Below are 20,241 nucleotides of genomic sequence, written 5' to 3' on the forward strand. Positions count from 1 at the left end.
TTATTTAAAAATTAGTCCAGAAGTCAGCTGACTCCAGCCTGACATCTGTATCCTGCAGCCTATTTTGGTTTGCCTTTTTAGACTTCAAAATTTATTTTTAAAATTGTGCTAAAATATACATAACAAAATGTATATTTTGTTATGTATATATATATACACATGTATATGTATATGTGTATATATATATATGAACAAAACTTTAAATATTTTTCGATGTACAGCTTAGTAGCATTAAGTACATTCTTGTTGTGCAGCCATCACCACCAGTCTTTCTCTGGGCCATTTTCATTTTCCTCCTGCAGCCTGGTTTTATAAATAAAACTTTATAGAAACACAGACACACTCATTTGCTATCTTGTCTATAGTTGCTTTTGCACTCTAGTGGCAGAGCTGAGTAATTGCATCAGAGACCACATGGCCCACAAAGCCAAAAAGTATTTATTATCCAATCCTTTACAGCAGAAGATGGCTGACCCCTGACCTAGTCTGACCGCAGACCTAGTCTGACCACATTTTACAGCTGGACGAGACCCAAGGAAGTTAAATGAGCTCCCCTGGGACATACAACAAATGAGTGAAATTTCCAGGACTGGGGAATTTTTCAGTTCCTAGAGTTCGTGTGGGTTTGTGTGTGTGTGCGTGTGTGTGCACGTGCAACCCTTGACTTGTGTAAATAAACTAATTTGGGTGAGGACCAGCCCACATGGCCTCCTTGACGCTTGGTAGCATCCTTTGCCCACACAACCAGCTGCAAGCTCTCCTCCTCAAGATGGACACACATTATAAACCCATTTCAGCAAGTGCTGGGAAATCTGGCCCTTCTATAAATAAACATAATTGCTCTAGGGCCCTTTGCTTTCAGATTTCTCCTGCACTTGTCTATTTTGCCATTGGTGAGGACTGTTGTTAATTACATGGACCCTGATTGCCTCTCATTGTTGTCCTGGTTTTTTTTTTTTTTTTTTTTTGCAGCCCCATCATGGAAGCCTTTGGCAATGCCAAGACCGTGTACAACAATAACTCCAGTCGCTTCGGGAAGTTTGTTCAGCTGAACATCGGCCAGAAGGGAAACATCCAGGGCGGGAGAATTGTAGATTGTATCCTGTTTCATTTGGCTTTTGTGTATTAGTATTTGACTCTCTAGTAGAAACTCTTCTTTGCTTTTTCTTAAAACAGACATAGAATATGAAACATTCATTTCTGGTTCTGTCTCATTACTGCTTCTGTTTTACTCTGCTTGACCTGTTAATTATCCTAGGAAATAAGGGGCCCTCTTTCTTTTGGGAATCTCTGATTTCATGTCCCTAATCTGAAAATTTGGACTCCTCATCAAATATCATAGGCTTCCCTGGTGGTTCAGATGGTAAAGAATCTGCCTGCAGTGCAGGAGACTGGGTTGGGAAAATCCCCTGGGGAAGGGAATGGCTTCCCACTCCAGTATTCTTTCCTGGAAAATTCTGTGGACAGAGGAACCTGGGGGGCTACAGTCCATGAGGTCCCAAAGAGTCTGACATGACTGAGCAACTAGTTGTTTGAAATAATCAGTTGTTTCAAATAGCTCGATGCCTTCTAGGGCACACGTATCCCGTTTGAAGTTGGATTTTGATGTAATAGTCTGTTTTGTTTGCTTATCTTTCGGCACTGGAAGTCAGAATGTCCAAGACACAAAGAATTGTAATTATTTGGGTAACAAAGAGTAGAAAACTAAGGACTAATGGAGCATCCTGTATCCTTGTTTTGTTCCTTGACTTGCCATTGCTTTTCACATGAAGATTTATTAGAAAAAGTAAGCAAGCATGATTTAATTCACATTATCTTTAACAGTTTTCAGCAATTACTAGTTCTTGGTCATTAATCAGAGGAAACATCTCTGAATAGATATCTGGCTTCTTCTCTTCACAGAACCGAGTAGTAAGGCAAAACCCCGGGGAAAGGAATTATCACATATTCTATGCGCTGCTGGCAGGGCTAGGACATGAAGAGAGAGGTGAGTGATGGAGCCGCTTGCAGAGACATTTCCCTTTGCAACCCATCTGTGCAAGAGAAGACGGGACTTTATTGGGCTTCCACCATTTGAAACGAAATGTGCGAGATGATCAAAGGTGCTGAGTGCGTGTAGAGCCAGATGCCGTAGAGCGAAAATCGTCAGTAGAGAAAGCTTGAGTGTTTTGGATATGTTGTGGCATCTTAGTTCTTTTCTGATTTAAAGTATATTTGTGAAAAATATATAATGTATCACAGCTGGCTTTACTTTTAAATCATACCCTAATAAAGCAAATTTCTAAACATTTGATTTTTTAAAAAAACAATCAACACAGGATCCTCATCAGTTACTTTTTTCAGTAGTGTTTTCTTCCATCCCTTCTAATCTGATAGTTTTATTTTCCCTAGATGATGATGAAGAGAGAACGTTTTAATCTTTTTTTTTACTTTTTTATTTGTTAGATTATGAAAGTATGATAACAGATTTACGGGAGACTTGGAAAATATAGAACAAAGTTACATATAATTTCAGTATATATTGCAATTATGTAAGTAGATAAATTATGATTTTTAGTTGGAGTTTCAGTATCAAACTCTCGGCAATTAATAGAATGAATATACAGAAAAGTAGGATATAGTAGACCTGAAAAGCAGCATGAACCAATTCAACATAATTAAGATTTGTACAATTTTCACACAACAGTAGGATACAAATTCTATTCAAGTTCCCATAGACTATAAACTAGGAGACACTAGAGCACATCCAGGGACATAAAACAAGGTACAAAAATCTCATGGTCTAAAGGTATTGAAATCATACAGTCTGAGAACATTTTAATCTTATTGGTGAACTATTACAAGCATAGAATTATTTTCCAAACTTTAAAAAATAAAGTTGCAAAGTGGAAAGAAACTCTTCTGAGTTCTGTCTTATCCTGGCCAGTCAAGTACTGATGTTATGTTTTTGTTTTTCTTTCTGTAGAAGAATTTTATTTATCTGTGCCAGAAAACTACCACTACTTGAATCAGTCTGGATGTGTAACAGACAGGACAATCAGTGACCAGGAATCCTTTAGGGAAGTAATTGTAAGTTACTTGCCTATCTTCTTTATAAGGGTGACTCCACCCCCACCCCCACCCCTGCAAAAAAAAGAATGAAAAGAATGAAATTGACAACTTTCATTTTCTGTTTCAAAAAATTTTTTAGTAATCACATTTGTACTGCTCTGTGAGACTAGGTCCTTTCTTCTTATCCCAAGTCCTGGAAGGGAATCGTCTCTCTTAGAAGATGGGTGAACGTCTGCATTCAGGAGCGGTGGGGATTGGCTTGGAATAGCGTTCAGAAAAATGAAACAAGAGAAAAGTCACAGGTTTGGTACTGGAGTAAGCACATCGTCTGTTTCAGGGCTTACAGTTAAAAATTGTTCTGAGTAATTGATTCCACAGTTCAAAAGAAGTCTATCAACGGTTAGACCAGGTGACTGTTGGGTCTCCTCCTGTTCTCATAGCCTGATTCCGGTAAATGATTCTTACTGCACAAACAGTGGTCATCTTAAGACACTTTGGTGTGGACCCCTGCTGTATCCTGCAGTTCTTGAATACCCCAAGGACTGCATTTAGGAAGCCTGGGCATGGTTGAGTGTGGCCGGTAGATTTCATCAGTGTGGCCTGTTCCTCTGCTCCTTCAGCATTTGGAGTCTGTAGATAGAGTTCATTCATAAATGGAGCTAACACTGATTGAGTGCTTACTATGAGGACTTAACCATGCCTCTGCTTCTAACAACCCTGTGAGGGTAGAAATGTGGTTGTCTATATTCTGTGACTCAGAGAGGTTGGTGACTAGCCTAACCACATACAGCACCTAACAGTACCAGTATCTAGACAGTCTTAACTTCAAATCCTAGACTCTAACCAGGAGGCAGATAGGTAGCCCCTGATTTCCGTGCACCTAGATTTGTCTTCCTAGTTGCTGTCAACAACTCGGTTCTGTATCGCCGTTTGCTCTTCTAGACTGTTCATGAGAATACCTTCTGGAATGGAATCAAAGTATATTTTTAAGTGGATATATATCACGTGTCATTTCCCGATGTCTAATGTATGCGCCCTTAAACTGAAATGAAAATAAAAGCAGACTAGGCTTACAGTATTACGATCACCTTTGCTTCAGCCTTCCTTTGAAAGATGTCACATTCTGCCACGTATAATGCAAAGAGATGTCTCTGTCATCTCTCCTTCCTTCAACCTGTTAACCAAAAAACCTCTGCTAACAGCACCGTTGCCGTGTATCTACCCAAGGCAGTACAGGATTTGGCCCTGCTAATTGAATTTTATGAAATGTTTAAGTATTTATTTAAAATTTTCTCTCAATTTTCTTTTGATGCCCGAGACTTCTTTCACTACACGAGCTTCCTCCATTCACTTTGTGCTAGAAAGTGGATGTTTGCAGTGAGAGGCTCCTTGTTATCCAGTTAACAGTGTCACTGCGGGCCCACACTGAGCAACTCACTGGCCGCCAGGGTACAGGGGGCAGCGAGGCCCTTCTTAGTCCTGGGAGTGCCCCGGGAAGGTAGTCTGATGGCTTCCTTTGGGGGCATCGTTTTCTGATTCAAAACTGTGTGCTGCTTCTGAAGGCTTCAAGGAAAGCTGTGCAGCTTGGCCCTCTTTCAGTGATTGCTAGTTTTTATTTTTAAGTTGAAATGATAGGTTTGGGGATTTGAAATTTGGTCCTGTGATGAAAGGACATGTCATCTAGAAGGAAAGAAAAGTTTAGACGTGAAATTGACATAATGAATGTACACGACAGACTTAGAGGAATTCTATTTATAGATTCTTAAATATTTGCTTTGCAATTACTTTTTAGTGTTGACCCATCAGAAATGTCAGTGAAGACTTAGCTGGTATTCACTGAAATCAGGAGCATGTAATTTTTGCTCTCATTTAGCCTTCTTCAGGAAGATTGAAGCAATGCAGCCAGAAAAAAAAAAAAAAAATAATAATGTGCTACTTCTGAGAAAGGAGGAAAAAATATTCTTTTCTATAAAAAAGTGAAATTCTCTCTTCCAAAACCTACAAAAATAATCAGTTGGGGGATGGCTCTAATAATTTATTATATCTTTAAGATCCATTGTAGCTCGCAAAGCCATGTTCATGTATGTTTAACACTAAGGAAAAACTTGTTCATTCTATAAGTGAGGAAAGCATAATACAGCATGATATGATCTTTCATTTGAAAGGTAAGCTTATACATGTCATGTATGTATAGTATGTATGCAGAAAATATGCTAAAATAATTCAAAAGTGTTATCTCAGAGCAGAATTCTAGGGTTTTATTTTATTCTTTATGATTCTGTTAGAATATTTTTACAATGAATATGTCAGTTTTCATGATTATATGATTATATCACCAAATCATAGGTCTTCCCTGGTGGCTCAGTCAGTAAAGAATCCACCTACAATGTGGGAGACCCAGGTTTAATCCCTGGGTCAGGAAGATCCCCTGGAGAAGGAAATGGTAACCTACTCCAGTATTCTTGCCTGGAGAATTCCGTGGTCAGAGGAGCCTGTGCAGTCCATGGGATTGCACAGAGTTGACACGACTGAGTGACTAACATTTTATCACATCATGATTTCTAAAATATAGGAGTATAAAGTATTATATCAGTACCAGCCAACCCATCTTTCTATCCTGCATAGCGCTCTATAACCAAGAGTGATACAGATGGTTAAAGAGACCCTGAACACTTCTGGTTATAAAGTTGATTTTCTGTCTTCAACATTTTTAAGCATCTGTTGTGTGCCAGGCAGGCACTGTTCTAGCAACAAGGAGACCGTAGTGAGCAAACCATCTATATAATCGCTATATTCTGTTAAATTAGGATGACTGGAACAGATTATGCTGTTGTTTTATCATGTAATTTGTCTGCTATTGTTGTTTGGTTGCTAAGTCATGTCCGACTCTTTGCGATCCCCTGGACTGCAGGACGCCAGGCTTCCCTGTCCTTCACTATCTCCCAGAGTTTGCTCAAATTCACGTCCATTCAGTTGTCGATGCTATCTAACCATCTCATCCTCTGTTGCCCCCTTCTCCTGCCCTCAATCTTTCCCAGCATCAGATTCTTTTCCAGTGAGTTGCTCTTTGCATCAGGTAGGCAAAGGATTGGAGTTTCAGCTTCAGCATCAGTCTTTCCAATGAATATTCAGGATTGATTTCCTTTACGATTGACTGGTTTGATCTGCTTTCGGTCCAAGGGACTCTCAGGAGTCTTCTCCAGCACAATTTGGAAGCATCAGTTCTTTGGCACTCAGCCTTCTTAATGGTTCAACTTTCACATTCATAGATGATTACTGGAAAAACCATAGCTTTGTCTCAATTTCCTTCCAAAATCAAGTACCATTGAAATTTGTATCTTCCTACTTTTAATTCCATAAAGCTCCTTTTCCCAGAGGTTTCGGGATTGAAGAAAGGGAAGGGACCACATTCTATTGGGACTCAAGAACATTTGTTTACAGAATGTGTTAAAATGTTAACGGAGAGAAGTTATTCCTGTGAATTACATATGAAAATGTCACCTTTGGTATTTTCAGCTACTGAAAAAAGATCATTATTCTTTTTATCAGCTTTAATGTCAACATACTTTGGCAATAGGACCTTTTAGGAATTTTGCTTATTTCATTGAGAATTTATGTATTTTTAAAATTCTTCATTGATACCACCTGACATTACTATAAATGTACCTGTAAAGGATCCTGAGCCATTCTTAGGGGATCCAGTTTTTCCTGGGGAGAGACAGTGAACACAGACTAAATTTCATAGCTCTTTTTTTTTTTTTTTTCCTTTGTAGTCTTCCAGGTTGCACTATAAAATGCTGAGTCAGAATGAAAAACTATTTCAAGAAAATAGTAACAACTAATTTATTTTTATTGCCTGCACTTGACCTACCAGAATGGTGGCTGTTGAAATGTGAGGAGGATAACAAGAGTCTTTGAGTGATAGTCTCTTTATTCTTTTGACTCCATAAATATTACATGGTAATGGTGTTCATAGCCATCTACCGGACTGGGGTTTCCTGACCATGTAGGTTTTACTGGGTGTACCCGTGTTTTTAACAGTGTGAACCCATCTACCCCTACGTTCTCTCCTCATCAGTCTGACTTTATAAAGATTTAGAGGGCTCTCAGCCATAAAAAAAGAATGAAATAATGCCATTTGCATCAACATGGATGGACCTGGAGATTGTCATACTGAGTGCAGTAAGTCAGACAGAGGAAGACAAATATCATATGACATCACTTATTTGTGGAATCTAAAAAAAGGTTGCAAATGAACTTATCCATAAAACAGAAAGTCTTACAACTGTAGAAAATAAATTTATTGTCACTGGGGGGTCGGGGAGAGGGATGAATGAGAAGATTGGGATTGACACATATACACTACTAGGTATAAGATAGATAAGTGATAAGGACCTACTGTATGGCACAGAGAACCCTACTCAGTACTCTGTAAGGGTCTGTATGGGAAAAGAATCCAGGAAAGAGTAGATCTATGTATATGTATAACTGATTTGCTGTGCTGTACAGCTGAAACTTAAGACAACATTGTAAATCAACTATGCCCCAGTAGAAATTTTAAAATAAAAGACTGACTTTATACCTCGATTTTGCCACATTTGAAAACTTCAGTCTCTTTCAATGTTGGAAAATTCGGGAGTGGAAGCTAATTTTATATTATACAATGCTATAATCTCGCCTAATATAAAATTACGTAATAAATCTTCAAAGTATTGGTCCTTCACTCGTGATTTATTGTGCCCAAACACCTCCCCTCCCACCCCATCTTATTCAGTCCATTTATTCACGATTCACCTGAGGACCCTTGGCTTCCTTAGATGGTGCCCCCACCTCACAGCTGAGACCCTGAGTGGATTTACCTTTTGTACCTGAAATTCAGTCCTCTTCCCTGTTTGTTTCCACTGTGAAAAGCCTGGCTTCCTTCTGACCTCAGTGGTTGGGATTGTATTATGTATTTGTCATCACTCCCCTCCCACCCCACACTTTCACAATCACCTGTTTTTTTATGTGCTTATTAAAGACTTTATAGAAAACATTTTGTATGACTTTGTGCCAGTTTTATAGCTAAATTGCTGTTTCACGCTTCTGAATTGTACTGAGATTTCCCAGGTTTTTTTTTTTTTAAGTCTTGAGCCATGTTGTTGAGAAAAGATAATTATAAGGAGGCTTAACAGCATTGTAAATCAACTGTGCTTCAATAAAAATTTTAGAAAAGTCTTAAAGTGGCTACTTTTGCCAAAGGGGTGGAGCTTGCTACTGAAAAGACTGTAAATAGGACAGTGAATGGAGACTTGCTGGCAGGGGTGAGTGGCCACGCCTGTGCTGGTTGGTGTTAATTGGTTCCAGCCATTACATTACCCCATGGCACATGATTGATACTTGTCACCACACTCCTAATTCACTTAAAGTTAAACTTGAGAGTGAAGAAGTCACAGATTGGTTCATACAGACGGCACATTTTACTCATTGGCTTTCATGTCTCTATATGTAAGCTATGTATTTTCAGAACTTAACCAAGAATTTTTTTCATGGAGCATCTTTTGATATTTTTTATTTTACAGTTTGCGGTTTTCTGCTACTGTGAACTTATTTTTTGAAGACCTTCCTTTTTTTCCTGCAAGTATAGAGGAGATTTTGAAAACTTGAAGTATAGTTGATTTATAGTGTGTTAGTTTCTATTGTACAGCCAAGTGATTCAGTTATATATGTGTGCATGTGTACAGATTCTTTTTCATATTTTCCATTATGGCTTATTCTAGAATATTGAAGATAGTTCCCTGTACTATACAATAGGACCTTGTTTATCCAATCTGTATATAATATTTTGTATCCACTAATCCCAAACTCCCAATCCAGCCCTCTCTTGACTCCTCTCCCCCTTGACAAGTCTGTTCTCTATGGAAGATCTTATTTGTTTAGTGTTATATAAAGTCCAGGCTGGTGAGTTACAATGAAATCTTGTATCTCTATGGTCATCCTAAGATGAGCTTAGAAAATTTTTATAAATTAGTGTTGAAGAGGTCCTGTGCTACATGAGGAAAACTTTAATAAAAAAAAAATTATTAACTTTAACGTGGCATAGATGCTTTATAGTTATTTTGCCAACATCTAAATTGGTCCTTACCACTTTGAAAAGCTTCCCTGCTGGCAGTGATGGTAAAGAATCTGCCTGCAATGCAGGAGATCCAAGTTTGACCCCTGGATCGGGAGGCTCCCCTGGAGAAGGAAATGGCAACTGGCTCCAGTATTCTTGCCTGGAGAATTCCATGGACAGACAAGCCTGGTAGGCTATAGTCTGTGGGGTCTCAAAGCATCAGACATGACTGAACAACTAACATTACTACTCCTACTGTTTTAAAAGTCTTGAGCATAATAGATATTCTATATTTCTTAGCCATATTTCTTTGCTTTTAGAATAAGTAAATTTGAATAATTACTTTCCCATAGGTTTTTAAAAATTGATCAGCACTTGACCAATAGTTCTTATTCTTGGCATCAATTTTTGTCTGTACCCATAAAATGATACTCTGTTAAACAATTCATGGTCTTTTTATTTTTTTTTTTGGTAGTCCCTTTTATTAAGTTATAATGTACATATAATAAAATGCCCTCATATAAAGCATATAAAGTGAAATTTGAATTTATGTACTCGTGTACCCACAACCACAATCAAACTGAAGGACAATTCTACACCCTAAAGATTTCTTGTCCCCCTTCCTAGACAATCCCAGACTCCCTAGCCCTAGGAAACCTAGAAAAATGTGTCTTTTCTAGAGTTTCCTGAAAATGAAATCATACAAAATCTCTTCTCCTCTCTCTGGCTTCTTTCACTCACCCAAACTGCACCTAACAGAATTGTTTCTTTTTACAATGAATAGTATTCATTGAAGAGACAGCAATTTATTTATCCATTCACCCATTAATAGACTCAGTTGTTACAGTAAAAACATGTCAACAATATCAAAAGATGTGAATATAATGTCCATTAGCCTGCCAGCAGTAACATTGCAACTATTTTCAATTTTGTAGATCTTCTTCCCAGCCTGATTTTCTTTAAAAAAAGTTGCACAAATTTAGTACTTTTTGCATAAAGCTATCATAAATATCATGTTTATATGTAATGTTGATAATTTCCTTTAAAAACTATATACTGTTCCATAACAAGTTTACTTACTATATTTGACTTGTCTGATTGTAGAAAAGCTAGGGCTTTTTTTTTCTCTGAAAGTGTTGTTAAGATAATGCTGTAGTGAATATTTTACAAAGCTTTCTTTCCTGTCGAGATTTTCTTTGAAACAAATCTTCAGCATTAGAACTTCCTGGTGGTACAGTGGATAAGATTCTGCACTCCCAATGCAGGGGGGCATGGGTTTGATCCCTGCTCAGGGAACTAGGATCCCGCATGCCCCATATGGTAGCTAAAAATAAAAAAATTCCAGCACTGAAATTAAGGGTGATTACATAGGCAACTGACTTTTTAAGGACGTAAAAAAAAAAAAAAAAGCATACAACCGAATGGAGAGTAAGTTCCTAGACTTTGCGTTCGTCAGGCCTGACTTTGAATCTTGGTTTTGTGACCCTGAGAAACTTGTGTAACTTCTCTGAACATTTTAAGGTTATGTACCTAGGTGGTCCAGCGCAACGCTGACCCGTAATCTTTATACTGACTTACGCTACCAGCGGTGACCCCTGCATAAATACCCCACTTTCTCCCATTTTCTCATTCAGAAAAATTTTTGTTAATTTAATAGAAGTTATCTCATTTTCTTCAATATGCATGTGTTGGATTTCTAGGAAGGAAAACATTTCTCTGTGGATTTGCATTTCCTCTTACAAAAGGTGCCTATTTTATTTAACTGCGTCATGTGTCTCTTAATATAGCTGTTGGTTCCTTGCCTTATGCAGTTTTTTCTTTTAATTTTGTTTTCCTGTTTATTGTTTTTGCCCTTTGTTTCTGGCTTTTTTTCCCTTTCCTCGTAAAGAAATTACTTTTCATATTTTAAAGTCTCCAGTCGCTTCCTCTTGCAGCTTCTGTGGCATCACAGTGCTGTGTGGCTTCCGCCTTCCTGCTCCGGTGGTCACTGTAGTGATCACGGGTCTGAGTTCTCTTTGTAGGTTATTTTCATCCATATTGCCAGCAGTTCCGCCCTCTGTTCTGCACGTGTGTGTGCGTGCGTGCATCCGTGTGCGTGTGTGTAGAGTAGGTGTGGGAGAGGGTAGCTGGCTCTTTTCCTGACAAGAATATGGCTCCTAAATCCTAAGAGATAATGAGCAAATCTTTGATCTGATTCAGAAGATGCTTGGCTTCAGTTTAGAAACTTTCTGGGGAACAAAGCCCCTGTTGGTGCTTGTTCTTTTTTTTTTTTTTTCCAAATCAGCATTGTGTTAACTTCTATTTAGTATCCAGAGGCCAAAATAAGACCTTAAAAATCCTTTGGAGAAATGGAGAATAGCAGTGTGATGACTGTCAAGGAAGACAAATCTAGATCCATTCAGTTTTTCCATCAGCATCTTTTACAAAAGGAGCAGAAGTGTCTTCTATCTGTAGAACCCCTGATGGAGAATTTCATTCTGCTTATCAGGCTCCCTGCTTCTTTTAACCGTTAAGACAAGTCCCCAAATTTATATTGGAGGAGTCTCATGAAGTATCCCCCACCCCTGACATTTTCTTTTCTTTTTTAAAATTAATTAATTTTAATTGGAGGATAATTACTTTATCATATTGTGATGGTTTTTGCCATACATCGACATGAATCAGCCACGGGTGCAGTTGTGTTCCCCCAACCTGAACCCCCCTCCCACCTCCCTCCCCACCCCATGCCCCCTATTTTTTATGTGTAAGAAAATAAAAAATGTTCCATTACATTTTGATACACACAGAAAGAAGGATTTCTTTGTCACTATCATTACTATGACTCTCTGGAGTAATTCTTTTCTGGCATAAACAGGAGTCTTGTGTGTAAAGCAGATATTTATTTTTTTTTTATCTTATTGATTGGGTTATCTCTTAAGTATTGTACAATTATTTCCTAATGTCTTGCTTTTCTTTTATGTATACCCATTTAAAGTGTTTGTCATATAAAATGGGTTGACCAAAAAATGTGTTCGTTTTTTTCCTGCAGTATCTAATGGAAAATCCCCAATGAAATTTTTGGCCACCCCAATATTTCTTGCTTTCTTGCCTTGTACTTAGTAACTTTATTGAGTAGTGACCATTTTCATTTTTTTTTAGTATGAAAAAACATGAAAAACTAACCTTGTTTCCTTCCAGATGGCGATGGAGGTCATGCAGTTTAGCAAGGAAGAAGTTCGGGAAGTGTTGAGGTTGCTTGCTGGTATATTACATCTCGGGAACATAGAATTTATCACTGCTGGTGGGGCGCAAGTTTCCTTCAAAACGGGTAAGGTTGCTTCTCCCTGCTTCACTTCCTTGGCTTTTGCCTCATAAGAAATGTAGATCTCAAATATTTCCTGTCTCGCCTTTGACAGAAAAATATTTTGAGCCCTAGAATAAGTGCTACAGAAGTTTGATGTGAAAGGTCAGCTAATAAAGGGTCAAAGCATCTCAAACAAGTGATTACTGCGTGGAATGGTGGCTGTGTTCTCATTTTCTGCTAAGAAAGAAGGAAAATGAGCCCAAGAAGAGGAAATAGGGGCAACAAGAATTTGATGTAGGAATAATGTCTTGAGTCAGGCGTGTAGTGTTGTGGTTAATTCCTGGCTACTGAGGGCTGCCGTAGTGGAATGGTTAAGATAGTTAGTTTTCAAGCCAGGATGACTGGTTCGTAGCCCGGCTCTGCCCCAAGCTGTTTCCTTGGGTTACTTATCCCTTCAACACCCCTTCAACACTCATGACTTCTCACTGTAAAGTGCACAGTGGAGATGTCTTAAGACTAAGTGAGTTAACATACATGTAACAATGTCAGTTGTCATTTTCCTGGAGTGATTTATCCTTTAAACTTTTCTGATGGTTGCAGTGGATGAGGGCATGGAGGCTGGGAAATGGATGAGTGTAAGTTCAGAGTGGCCCTTGAGTTGCCCAGGGCTAGAGGCCTGTAGTTCTCCTTCCCATGGATCATACCTGTTGATGTTTACTGCTTTAGAAATGAAAACAGAGGCAGTTAAAACTGGAGTGGGTTGCCATTCCCTTCTCCAGGGGGTCTTCCTGACTGAGGGATCAAACCCAGGTCTCCTGCGTTGCAGGCTGATTCTTTACCATCTGAGTCACCAGGGAAGCCCTTTAGAAATAAAAGCGGAGATAGTTAAAAACAATAGATTCACTTTAAAATAACCGTAACCAACCCCTTGCATATAGTAAAATAAATAGTATTTTATTTGAAAGGCCATCTTCCAAAACAAAAAAGAACAAGTCAATAATGACTGACATTGTCTAATGATTTTGTAAATGTTTGAAATATCTGATGTAATGAAGGACAGCTGGCTTCTATTTCTGCCTTCAGCTTCTTGAGCTACCCATGTCATGTAGCCTCTGGGATATTCTTCTGTATACTTGTGAGGGAATGAGGGTGAAAAAGCAAATAACAGAGTTTATCACTAAAAAAAAAAGCTAGTCTTATTACTGAAATAGTTATGGACCTTGCAAACCTCTGACAGGGTCTTGGGGAGCCTGCCGGGGGTCTCTGGACCGTACTTGTTCCAAGTACCAGGTCATTTGCTGTAAACCTAAGACACATTGAGGGAGTGAAAAGCCTGCCAGCAGAACATGTGTCCTCTAGGTCCTGCCGAGGGGCTTAGGAATATCCTCTGCTTTACTGTGTCGCTTTGTGGCACTGGCTTTGCACCCATTTGGAGTCGCATGGGCTGTCCCTTCTTGGGGTTGTGCATCCATTTTCGCCTTGTCCTTCCTCCCCAGCCTTGGGCAGGTCTGCAGAGTTACTTGGGCTGGACCCGGCACAGCTCACGGATGCCTTGACCCAGAGGTCCATGTTCCTCCGGGGGGAGGAGATCCTTACACCTCTCAACGTTCAGCAGGTACGTGTGTGGCCCTCAGAGCAACTTCTAAAGATGCCTCTGGGTCTGCAGATCCATGGCTTTGATTTGAATAAGTAACTGTAATTATCCATTTGAATGCTTTTGGCTCAGGATCAAAATAAGACGTCCACGTTGAGGGGATAGGCAAAGTGGTTCAGTGGCCATCTTAGAGACAGTGTAGCAGAATCTTTAAGAGGACTGGGGGAGATTTCCTGAGTCTGAGTCCTGAGTCTTCAGCTTATTATATTCTGGTCTTGGGGAATTTATTCACTGTGCCTCAGTTTCCTTTTCTGTAAGACAAGGATGAAAATAAAGTGTTAGTTGCTCAGTCATGTCCGACTCCTTGGACCTATGGACTGTAGTCCACCAAGCTCCTCTGTGCATGGAATTCTCCAGGCAAGAATACTGGAGTGGGTAGCCATTCCCTTCTCCAGAGGATCCCCCTACCCAGAGATCAAACCTGGGTGTCCCAAAGTGCAGGCAGATTCTTTAGCTTTTGAGCCACCAGAGAAGCCCCAAGACAAGGATGTGAAAGTAGTCATTCAGTCGTGTCCGACTCTTTGTGACCCCGAGGACGGGAGCCCGCCAGGCTCCTCTGCCCATGGAATTCTCCAGACAAGTATGCTGGGGTGGGTTGCCATGTATAAAGATGATAGTAAAAAATATATAAATGCTAAAAACTTAGTGGCATTGCCGACTCAGTGGACATGAGTTTGATCAAGCTCCGGGAGTTGGTGATGGACAGGGAAGCCTGGCGTGCTGTGGTCCATGTGGTCACAAAGATATGGGCAGAGCTGAGCTACTGAACTGAACACTTAGTGACTGGTGCAGAGTAAGAGTTAAATAAACAGCTGTAATAATTATTATTATTAATTGGTGTTAGTTTTATTATAATTAATTATTATTATTAATAATGAAAGCAAAGCAACAGTATGTTGTATGATTTATTTTTGTCTCTGCAACTGCCTTGAGCCAGTTACATGCACTAGCCCATCTAATAGCTGTTTCTGGATTGGATAAGTAAAAATGCTAACCATACCATGAAGAAAACTTGTATTACACTAAGTAAAATATGAGAAGATGATAATGAGTGAAGTCAAGTCTTAATTAATGTCATGTCGTTGTTGGTATTTAGTCACTAAGTCGTTTCCCACTCTCTTGCAACCCCCTGAACTGTAGCTTACCAGGCTCTTCTGTCCATGGGATTCTCCAGGCAAGAACATTGGAGTGGGTTGCCATTTCCTTCTCCAGTGGCTCTTCCCAACCCAGGGATCGAACCCTAGTCTCCTGCATTGGCAGGCAGATTCTTTACCACTGAGCCACCTGGAAAGCCCACTTATTGGCATAAACCTGATCAAATTTAGAGCTGTATATATTGGTTCCGATTCTTTCTTATAACTCAGTACATAAAGCTGAATCTGAAAGCCTGATGCTTCAAGGTGAATCTTGCTGCAAATAAGCAAGCTTCAGGTTTCCCTTTCTTTAGACAGCTGTGTTTTCCTGGGTGGTATTGATTCACTGGACACAGCCTGCGTGGATGTAGAGTGAGTGGCTCCTGAGCGCAGCTCGGGTAGAGGTGCCCATCCGGGTTCCCTGCAGTCATCAGGGAAACCGCGTCTCTGTCTCCTCTCCCCTCAGGCGGCAGACAGCAGGGACTCCTTGGCCATGGCACTTTACGCACGCTGCTTCGAGTGGGTGATCAAGAAGATCAACAGCAGGATCAAAGGCAAAGATGATTTCAAGTCTATTGGCATCTTGGACATCTTTGGATTTGAAAACTTTGAGGTGTGCTACCAATGAGTGGGATCCTCCTAAGCAGAGCTCGTGAAACAAACACTGCTATGTTTTCTCCGCAGATTTTTGTTGGCCTTTTCTTTACCTTTTTATGTAAGAGCGAGAGTGCTAAAGACTCTTGTTGGATTGTTTCCCCCCTTAGGTGAATCACTTTGAGCAGTTCAATATAAACTATGCAAACGAGAAACTTCAGGAATATTTCAACAAGCATATCTTTTCTTTAGAACAACTGGAATATAGTAGGTAAGCACTCACTGAATTGCGTTTCAAAATGTTTAAGAAAATGAGTCCCTACGTTGGATAGTTTTGAAGTGATATTTTACTACAACCTGGACCTTTTTAATCTTTGCACAGAGAAGGCTTAGTGTGGGAAGATATTGACTGGATAGACAATGGAGAATGCCTGGACTTGATTGAGAAGGTAACGCACTGGTGAAGAATTGTTGCAGTCCCAAGGGTGTCCAGCTGGGCTGATTCATATTTACGGGAACAAAAGAGCTTGTAGAAACACGCACGTGAAAGATGTGACTGTTTAAAACACAATGGACCGTTTGGAACCGTACATGTAACTGTGCAAGGTTGAGTTTAAGGACTTGGCTGCTTCAAGCCCATTGTCTCTTTGAAGTCGATATTTTAAGAGTCAACAGTGAGCAGATTGGCTTCCCAGAGATTTTAAGTCAGCATCAAAAACTTTGCCATCCCAGTAGTGGATTGGCCAATTGTAAACATCCTGGTCACCAGACTACAGGGGGTTCAGTGTTTGCAGTATGGAATGAGTTTGGAGTTCTTTATAGTGTATCATTCTGAATTTTTCAATCTGAGAAACTATGCCCTTTTTACCACTTGATAGAGAGTAGAGAGGAAAGGAGCTGTAAAAATACACAGAGGCAAAAATTAAATGTGTAATTCGTATTTAACCTTTTTTTTCCCCTCTCTTCTAGAAACTTGGTCTCCTAGCCCTTATCAATGAAGAAAGCCATTTTCCTCAAGCCACTGATAGCACCTTATTGGAAAAGTTGCACAATCAGCATGCTGTATGTCCACACCTGCCAACTCCTCATTGTGTCTGGGTAGCTCATCTGTGGATTAAGATGCTGGAGGACAGATTTAGGGGCTGTTGGCCCCACGGTGCCTCTCACATTGAATTTTTTTTTCCTCTCAAACGGAAGCTTTGCTCTGCCAGAACTAAATAGAAATAAAAGCCAAAGGCATAGATTTGAGGCTACTTGTCAGAACATGCCCACGTTTACTTTGAGTATAAAATTTAACCTTTTTAACCTACCATAATGACACAGACCAGGGTTGCATGATTTCGATGAAGTGCATCACATGATGTGGCCTAAAGCTCTTATATGTCGTGGGTTTTGAAATTGTTTTCCCTGGCAGTTGTAGTTATACTGTCAGGAAATCAGTGAGTGAAATTAGGCATTTATTTTTTTTTTTTTTTTTTTAGAATAACCACTTTTACGTGAAGCCCAGAGTTGCAGTCAACAATTTTGGAGTGAAACACTATGCTGGAGAGGTAACTCCTGTTTGAATTTGTATGATCGAAGTGTGGTTGATTTACAATGTGGTGTTAATTTCTGCTGTACAGCCAAGCGATGCAGTCACACACACACACACACATATTCTTTTCCCGTTATGATTTGTCCCAGGATACTGAATATCGTTCCCTGCCCTGTACAGTAGGATTATCCATTATCCCTGATTATCCGTTCAGTACGTAGCAGTTGTCCTCTGCTGACCCCAGACTCCCGCACCCCTCTCCCCCGTGGCAGCCGCGGGTGTATTCTCGCTGTGCGTCTGTTTCTGCTCCTTAGATAAGGTCATTTGTGTCGTGTTTTGATTCCACATGTAAGTGATACCATGATATTTGTCTTCCTGATTTACTTCACTTAGAATGGTGATCTCTACTTGTGTCATGTTTTGATGCCACATGTAAGTGATACTGTGATACTTGTCTTCCTGACTGACTTCACTTAGAATGGTGATCTCTACTTGTGTCATGTTTTGATCCCACATGTAAGTGATACCGTGATACTTGTCTTCCTGACTTACTTCACTTAGTATGGTGATCTCTACTTGTGTCGTGTTTTGATTCCACATGTAAGTGATACCGTGATACTTGTCTTCATGACTGACTTCACTTAGAATGGTGATCTCTACTTGTGTCATGTTTTGATGCCACATGTAAGTGATACCGTGATACTTGTCTTCCTGACTGACTTCACTTAGAATGGTGATCTCTACTTGTGTCATGTTTTGATCCCACATGTAAGTGATACCGTGATACTTGTCTTCCTGACTGACTTCACTTAGAATGGTGATCTCTACTTGTGTCATGTTTTGATCCCACATGTAAGTGATACCGTGATACTTGTCTTCCTGACTGACTTCACTTAGAATGGGGATCTCTACTTGTGTCATGTTTTGATCCCACATGTAAGTGATACCGTGATACTTGTCTTCCTGACTGACTTCACTTAGAATGGTGATCTCTGGGTCCATGCATGTTGCTGCAAATGGCATTTTGTTCTTTTTGTGGCTGAGTAGTATACCCCTGTATATACATGTACTACATACATCTTTATCCATTCATCTGTTGCTGGGCGTTTAGGTTGTTCCCATGTCTCGACTATTGTAAATAGTGCTGCTGCTAACATAGGGGTGCCTGTGTCTTTTTTAATTAGTTTTATCCGGATAGATGCTCAGGAATGGGATTACTTGACCATATGGCAACTCTGTTTTTCATTTTTTTGAGGAACCTCCATACTGTTTTCTATAGTGGCTGAACCAATGCAACCAACAGTGTAGGAGGGTTCCCCACACCCTTAGGCAGGTAACTTCTCATCAAGATCCCGGCTGATATTTGCCCATTTGTAATTTCAGAAGCCAATCATAAGTAGATTGAACGATGGTTCCAGCTTTTAAAGGGGATGCTTAGGACCTGAAATGATTCTTTTGATCAGTTCTTCCTTTTCTCACTTGTTTTTGCAAACCAGGTTCAGTATGACGTGCGGGGCATCTTGGAGAAGAACAGGGATACCTTCAGGGACGATCTTCTCAACCTTCTGAGAGAAAGCCGGTGCGTTGGTCTCTTTCCTGAGCTGTCAGAGTGATGTCTGTGCAGATGCTTTTAATTCACACAGAAAAATTTAATATGGGGGCAACTTGATGTAGTGTGTTCTTCCCTGGGCAATATTTGATTAATAAAGTGATATATAAATGGCCTTAGTGGTAGTGGCTACCATTTAATGAAGTGGCATTGGAACACCAGACCCATAGATTAGATACTTTTATTCATCCTGTTATGCAGGTAAGGAGATTAAGCCTGGTGTGGTGAAGTGACTTGCCCAGGATTCTTCAACTAGATTTTATCTGTTCTGCTTGGTTCAAGAATCTAAGATTTTAACCAGCATGACCTAGTTTCTTCGGGTCTTGTAGGACCTTCTGTCTCTAGTTAGTGTAAAGGTTATCAAGAGAAATAAACAAGTATTCAGCTAAAATTACCCATTCGTTTATTCATTCATGAATTGTAAATTCACACCATTAAATCAGTAATTAAGGAAAATATGCTGAAAAGTTTTGATGATGAATTCATTTGTTTGTATATATTAAACCAGGAGGTTTCCTGCTTTTAGGAGGCTTTGTGAGAGAGAAAGAGGGGAAAACAGCCCTTAAAGTCATCAATATGTGTCTTAGATCCAGTGTGAATCTCTAACACAAATTTTCAATATCCTAGGAAGGAAAGTAGCACAATCAGTAAAAAGCTGTAATACTTTTAGAAATGAAAGTCCCAGGTGGCTACCCTGTCGCTTAAATAGCTGTGAACCGGGGTGAAGAGAACCCATCTTAAGTGTCAGCTTAGAAGCCCAGGGTGGAAGTGGGTGATCTTTCAATGTGTCTTAACCCTCCTCTATGAAGATTCCCTAATTACAACCTTGTCGGCTATTTTAATTTTAGGTGCATTTTCAGACCTGTAAAAATGGTGATGTTTTAACCATAGCAGATTACCTCTCTCTCAAAGGAAATTTAAATCAATCCATTTAAGTAAAAGCGGGGTCTTGAGGTTAAATGAACATTTTGTTATGAGCAGGGCCGAGGCTTGGAGCCCAGCAAGATGGCCTTCCATTGGTTGCCGCTATCATAACATTAAGTGGAATTAAAGGCAAGAGTGTTGTTTTAGCCCAGGTTTCTCTCTGCAGATGGAGGGGCTTGGTGTCTTTGCCTCTCTTCTCTCTTTTGCCTTTGGCACCTGTGACATTTTGCACTCCGTCTCTTCAGTCACATCCAACTCTTTGTGACCCCATGGACTGTAGCCCACCAGGCTCCTCTGTCCATGGGTTGCTATTTCTTTGTCCAGTGGGACATTTTAATGGCACCCAAAGCTTTTCTCCAAAGCGC

The 20,241-nt window shown here is 39.9% G+C and overlaps 1 protein-coding gene across 1 annotated transcript in view; it reads left to right on the forward strand.

Moving 5' to 3' along the window:
* Nucleotides 1–20,241, forward strand: part of MYO10 (myosin X) — a 260,360-nt gene that overhangs the window by 147,304 nt on the left and 92,815 nt on the right. Inside the window, exons 6-17 of the mRNA XM_070357696.1 lie at nucleotides 973–1,097; nucleotides 1,773–1,786; nucleotides 1,903–1,987; nucleotides 2,966–3,069; nucleotides 12,323–12,452; nucleotides 13,925–14,043; nucleotides 15,682–15,828; nucleotides 15,980–16,080; nucleotides 16,192–16,258; nucleotides 16,779–16,871; nucleotides 17,291–17,359; nucleotides 18,840–18,922. Coding sequence (XP_070213797.1) covers nucleotides 973–1,097; nucleotides 1,773–1,786; nucleotides 1,903–1,987; nucleotides 2,966–3,069; nucleotides 12,323–12,452; nucleotides 13,925–14,043; nucleotides 15,682–15,828; nucleotides 15,980–16,080; nucleotides 16,192–16,258; nucleotides 16,779–16,871; nucleotides 17,291–17,359; nucleotides 18,840–18,922 — 1,137 coding nt within the window. The remainder of the gene's footprint in view (nucleotides 1–972; nucleotides 1,098–1,772; nucleotides 1,787–1,902; nucleotides 1,988–2,965; nucleotides 3,070–12,322; nucleotides 12,453–13,924; nucleotides 14,044–15,681; nucleotides 15,829–15,979; nucleotides 16,081–16,191; nucleotides 16,259–16,778; nucleotides 16,872–17,290; nucleotides 17,360–18,839; nucleotides 18,923–20,241) is intronic.

Source organism: Bos mutus, chromosome 20 (genome assembly GCF_027580195.1).
Source record: "Bos mutus isolate GX-2022 chromosome 20, NWIPB_WYAK_1.1, whole genome shotgun sequence".
NCBI classification, from domain to species: Eukaryota; Metazoa; Chordata; class Mammalia; order Artiodactyla; family Bovidae; genus Bos; species Bos mutus.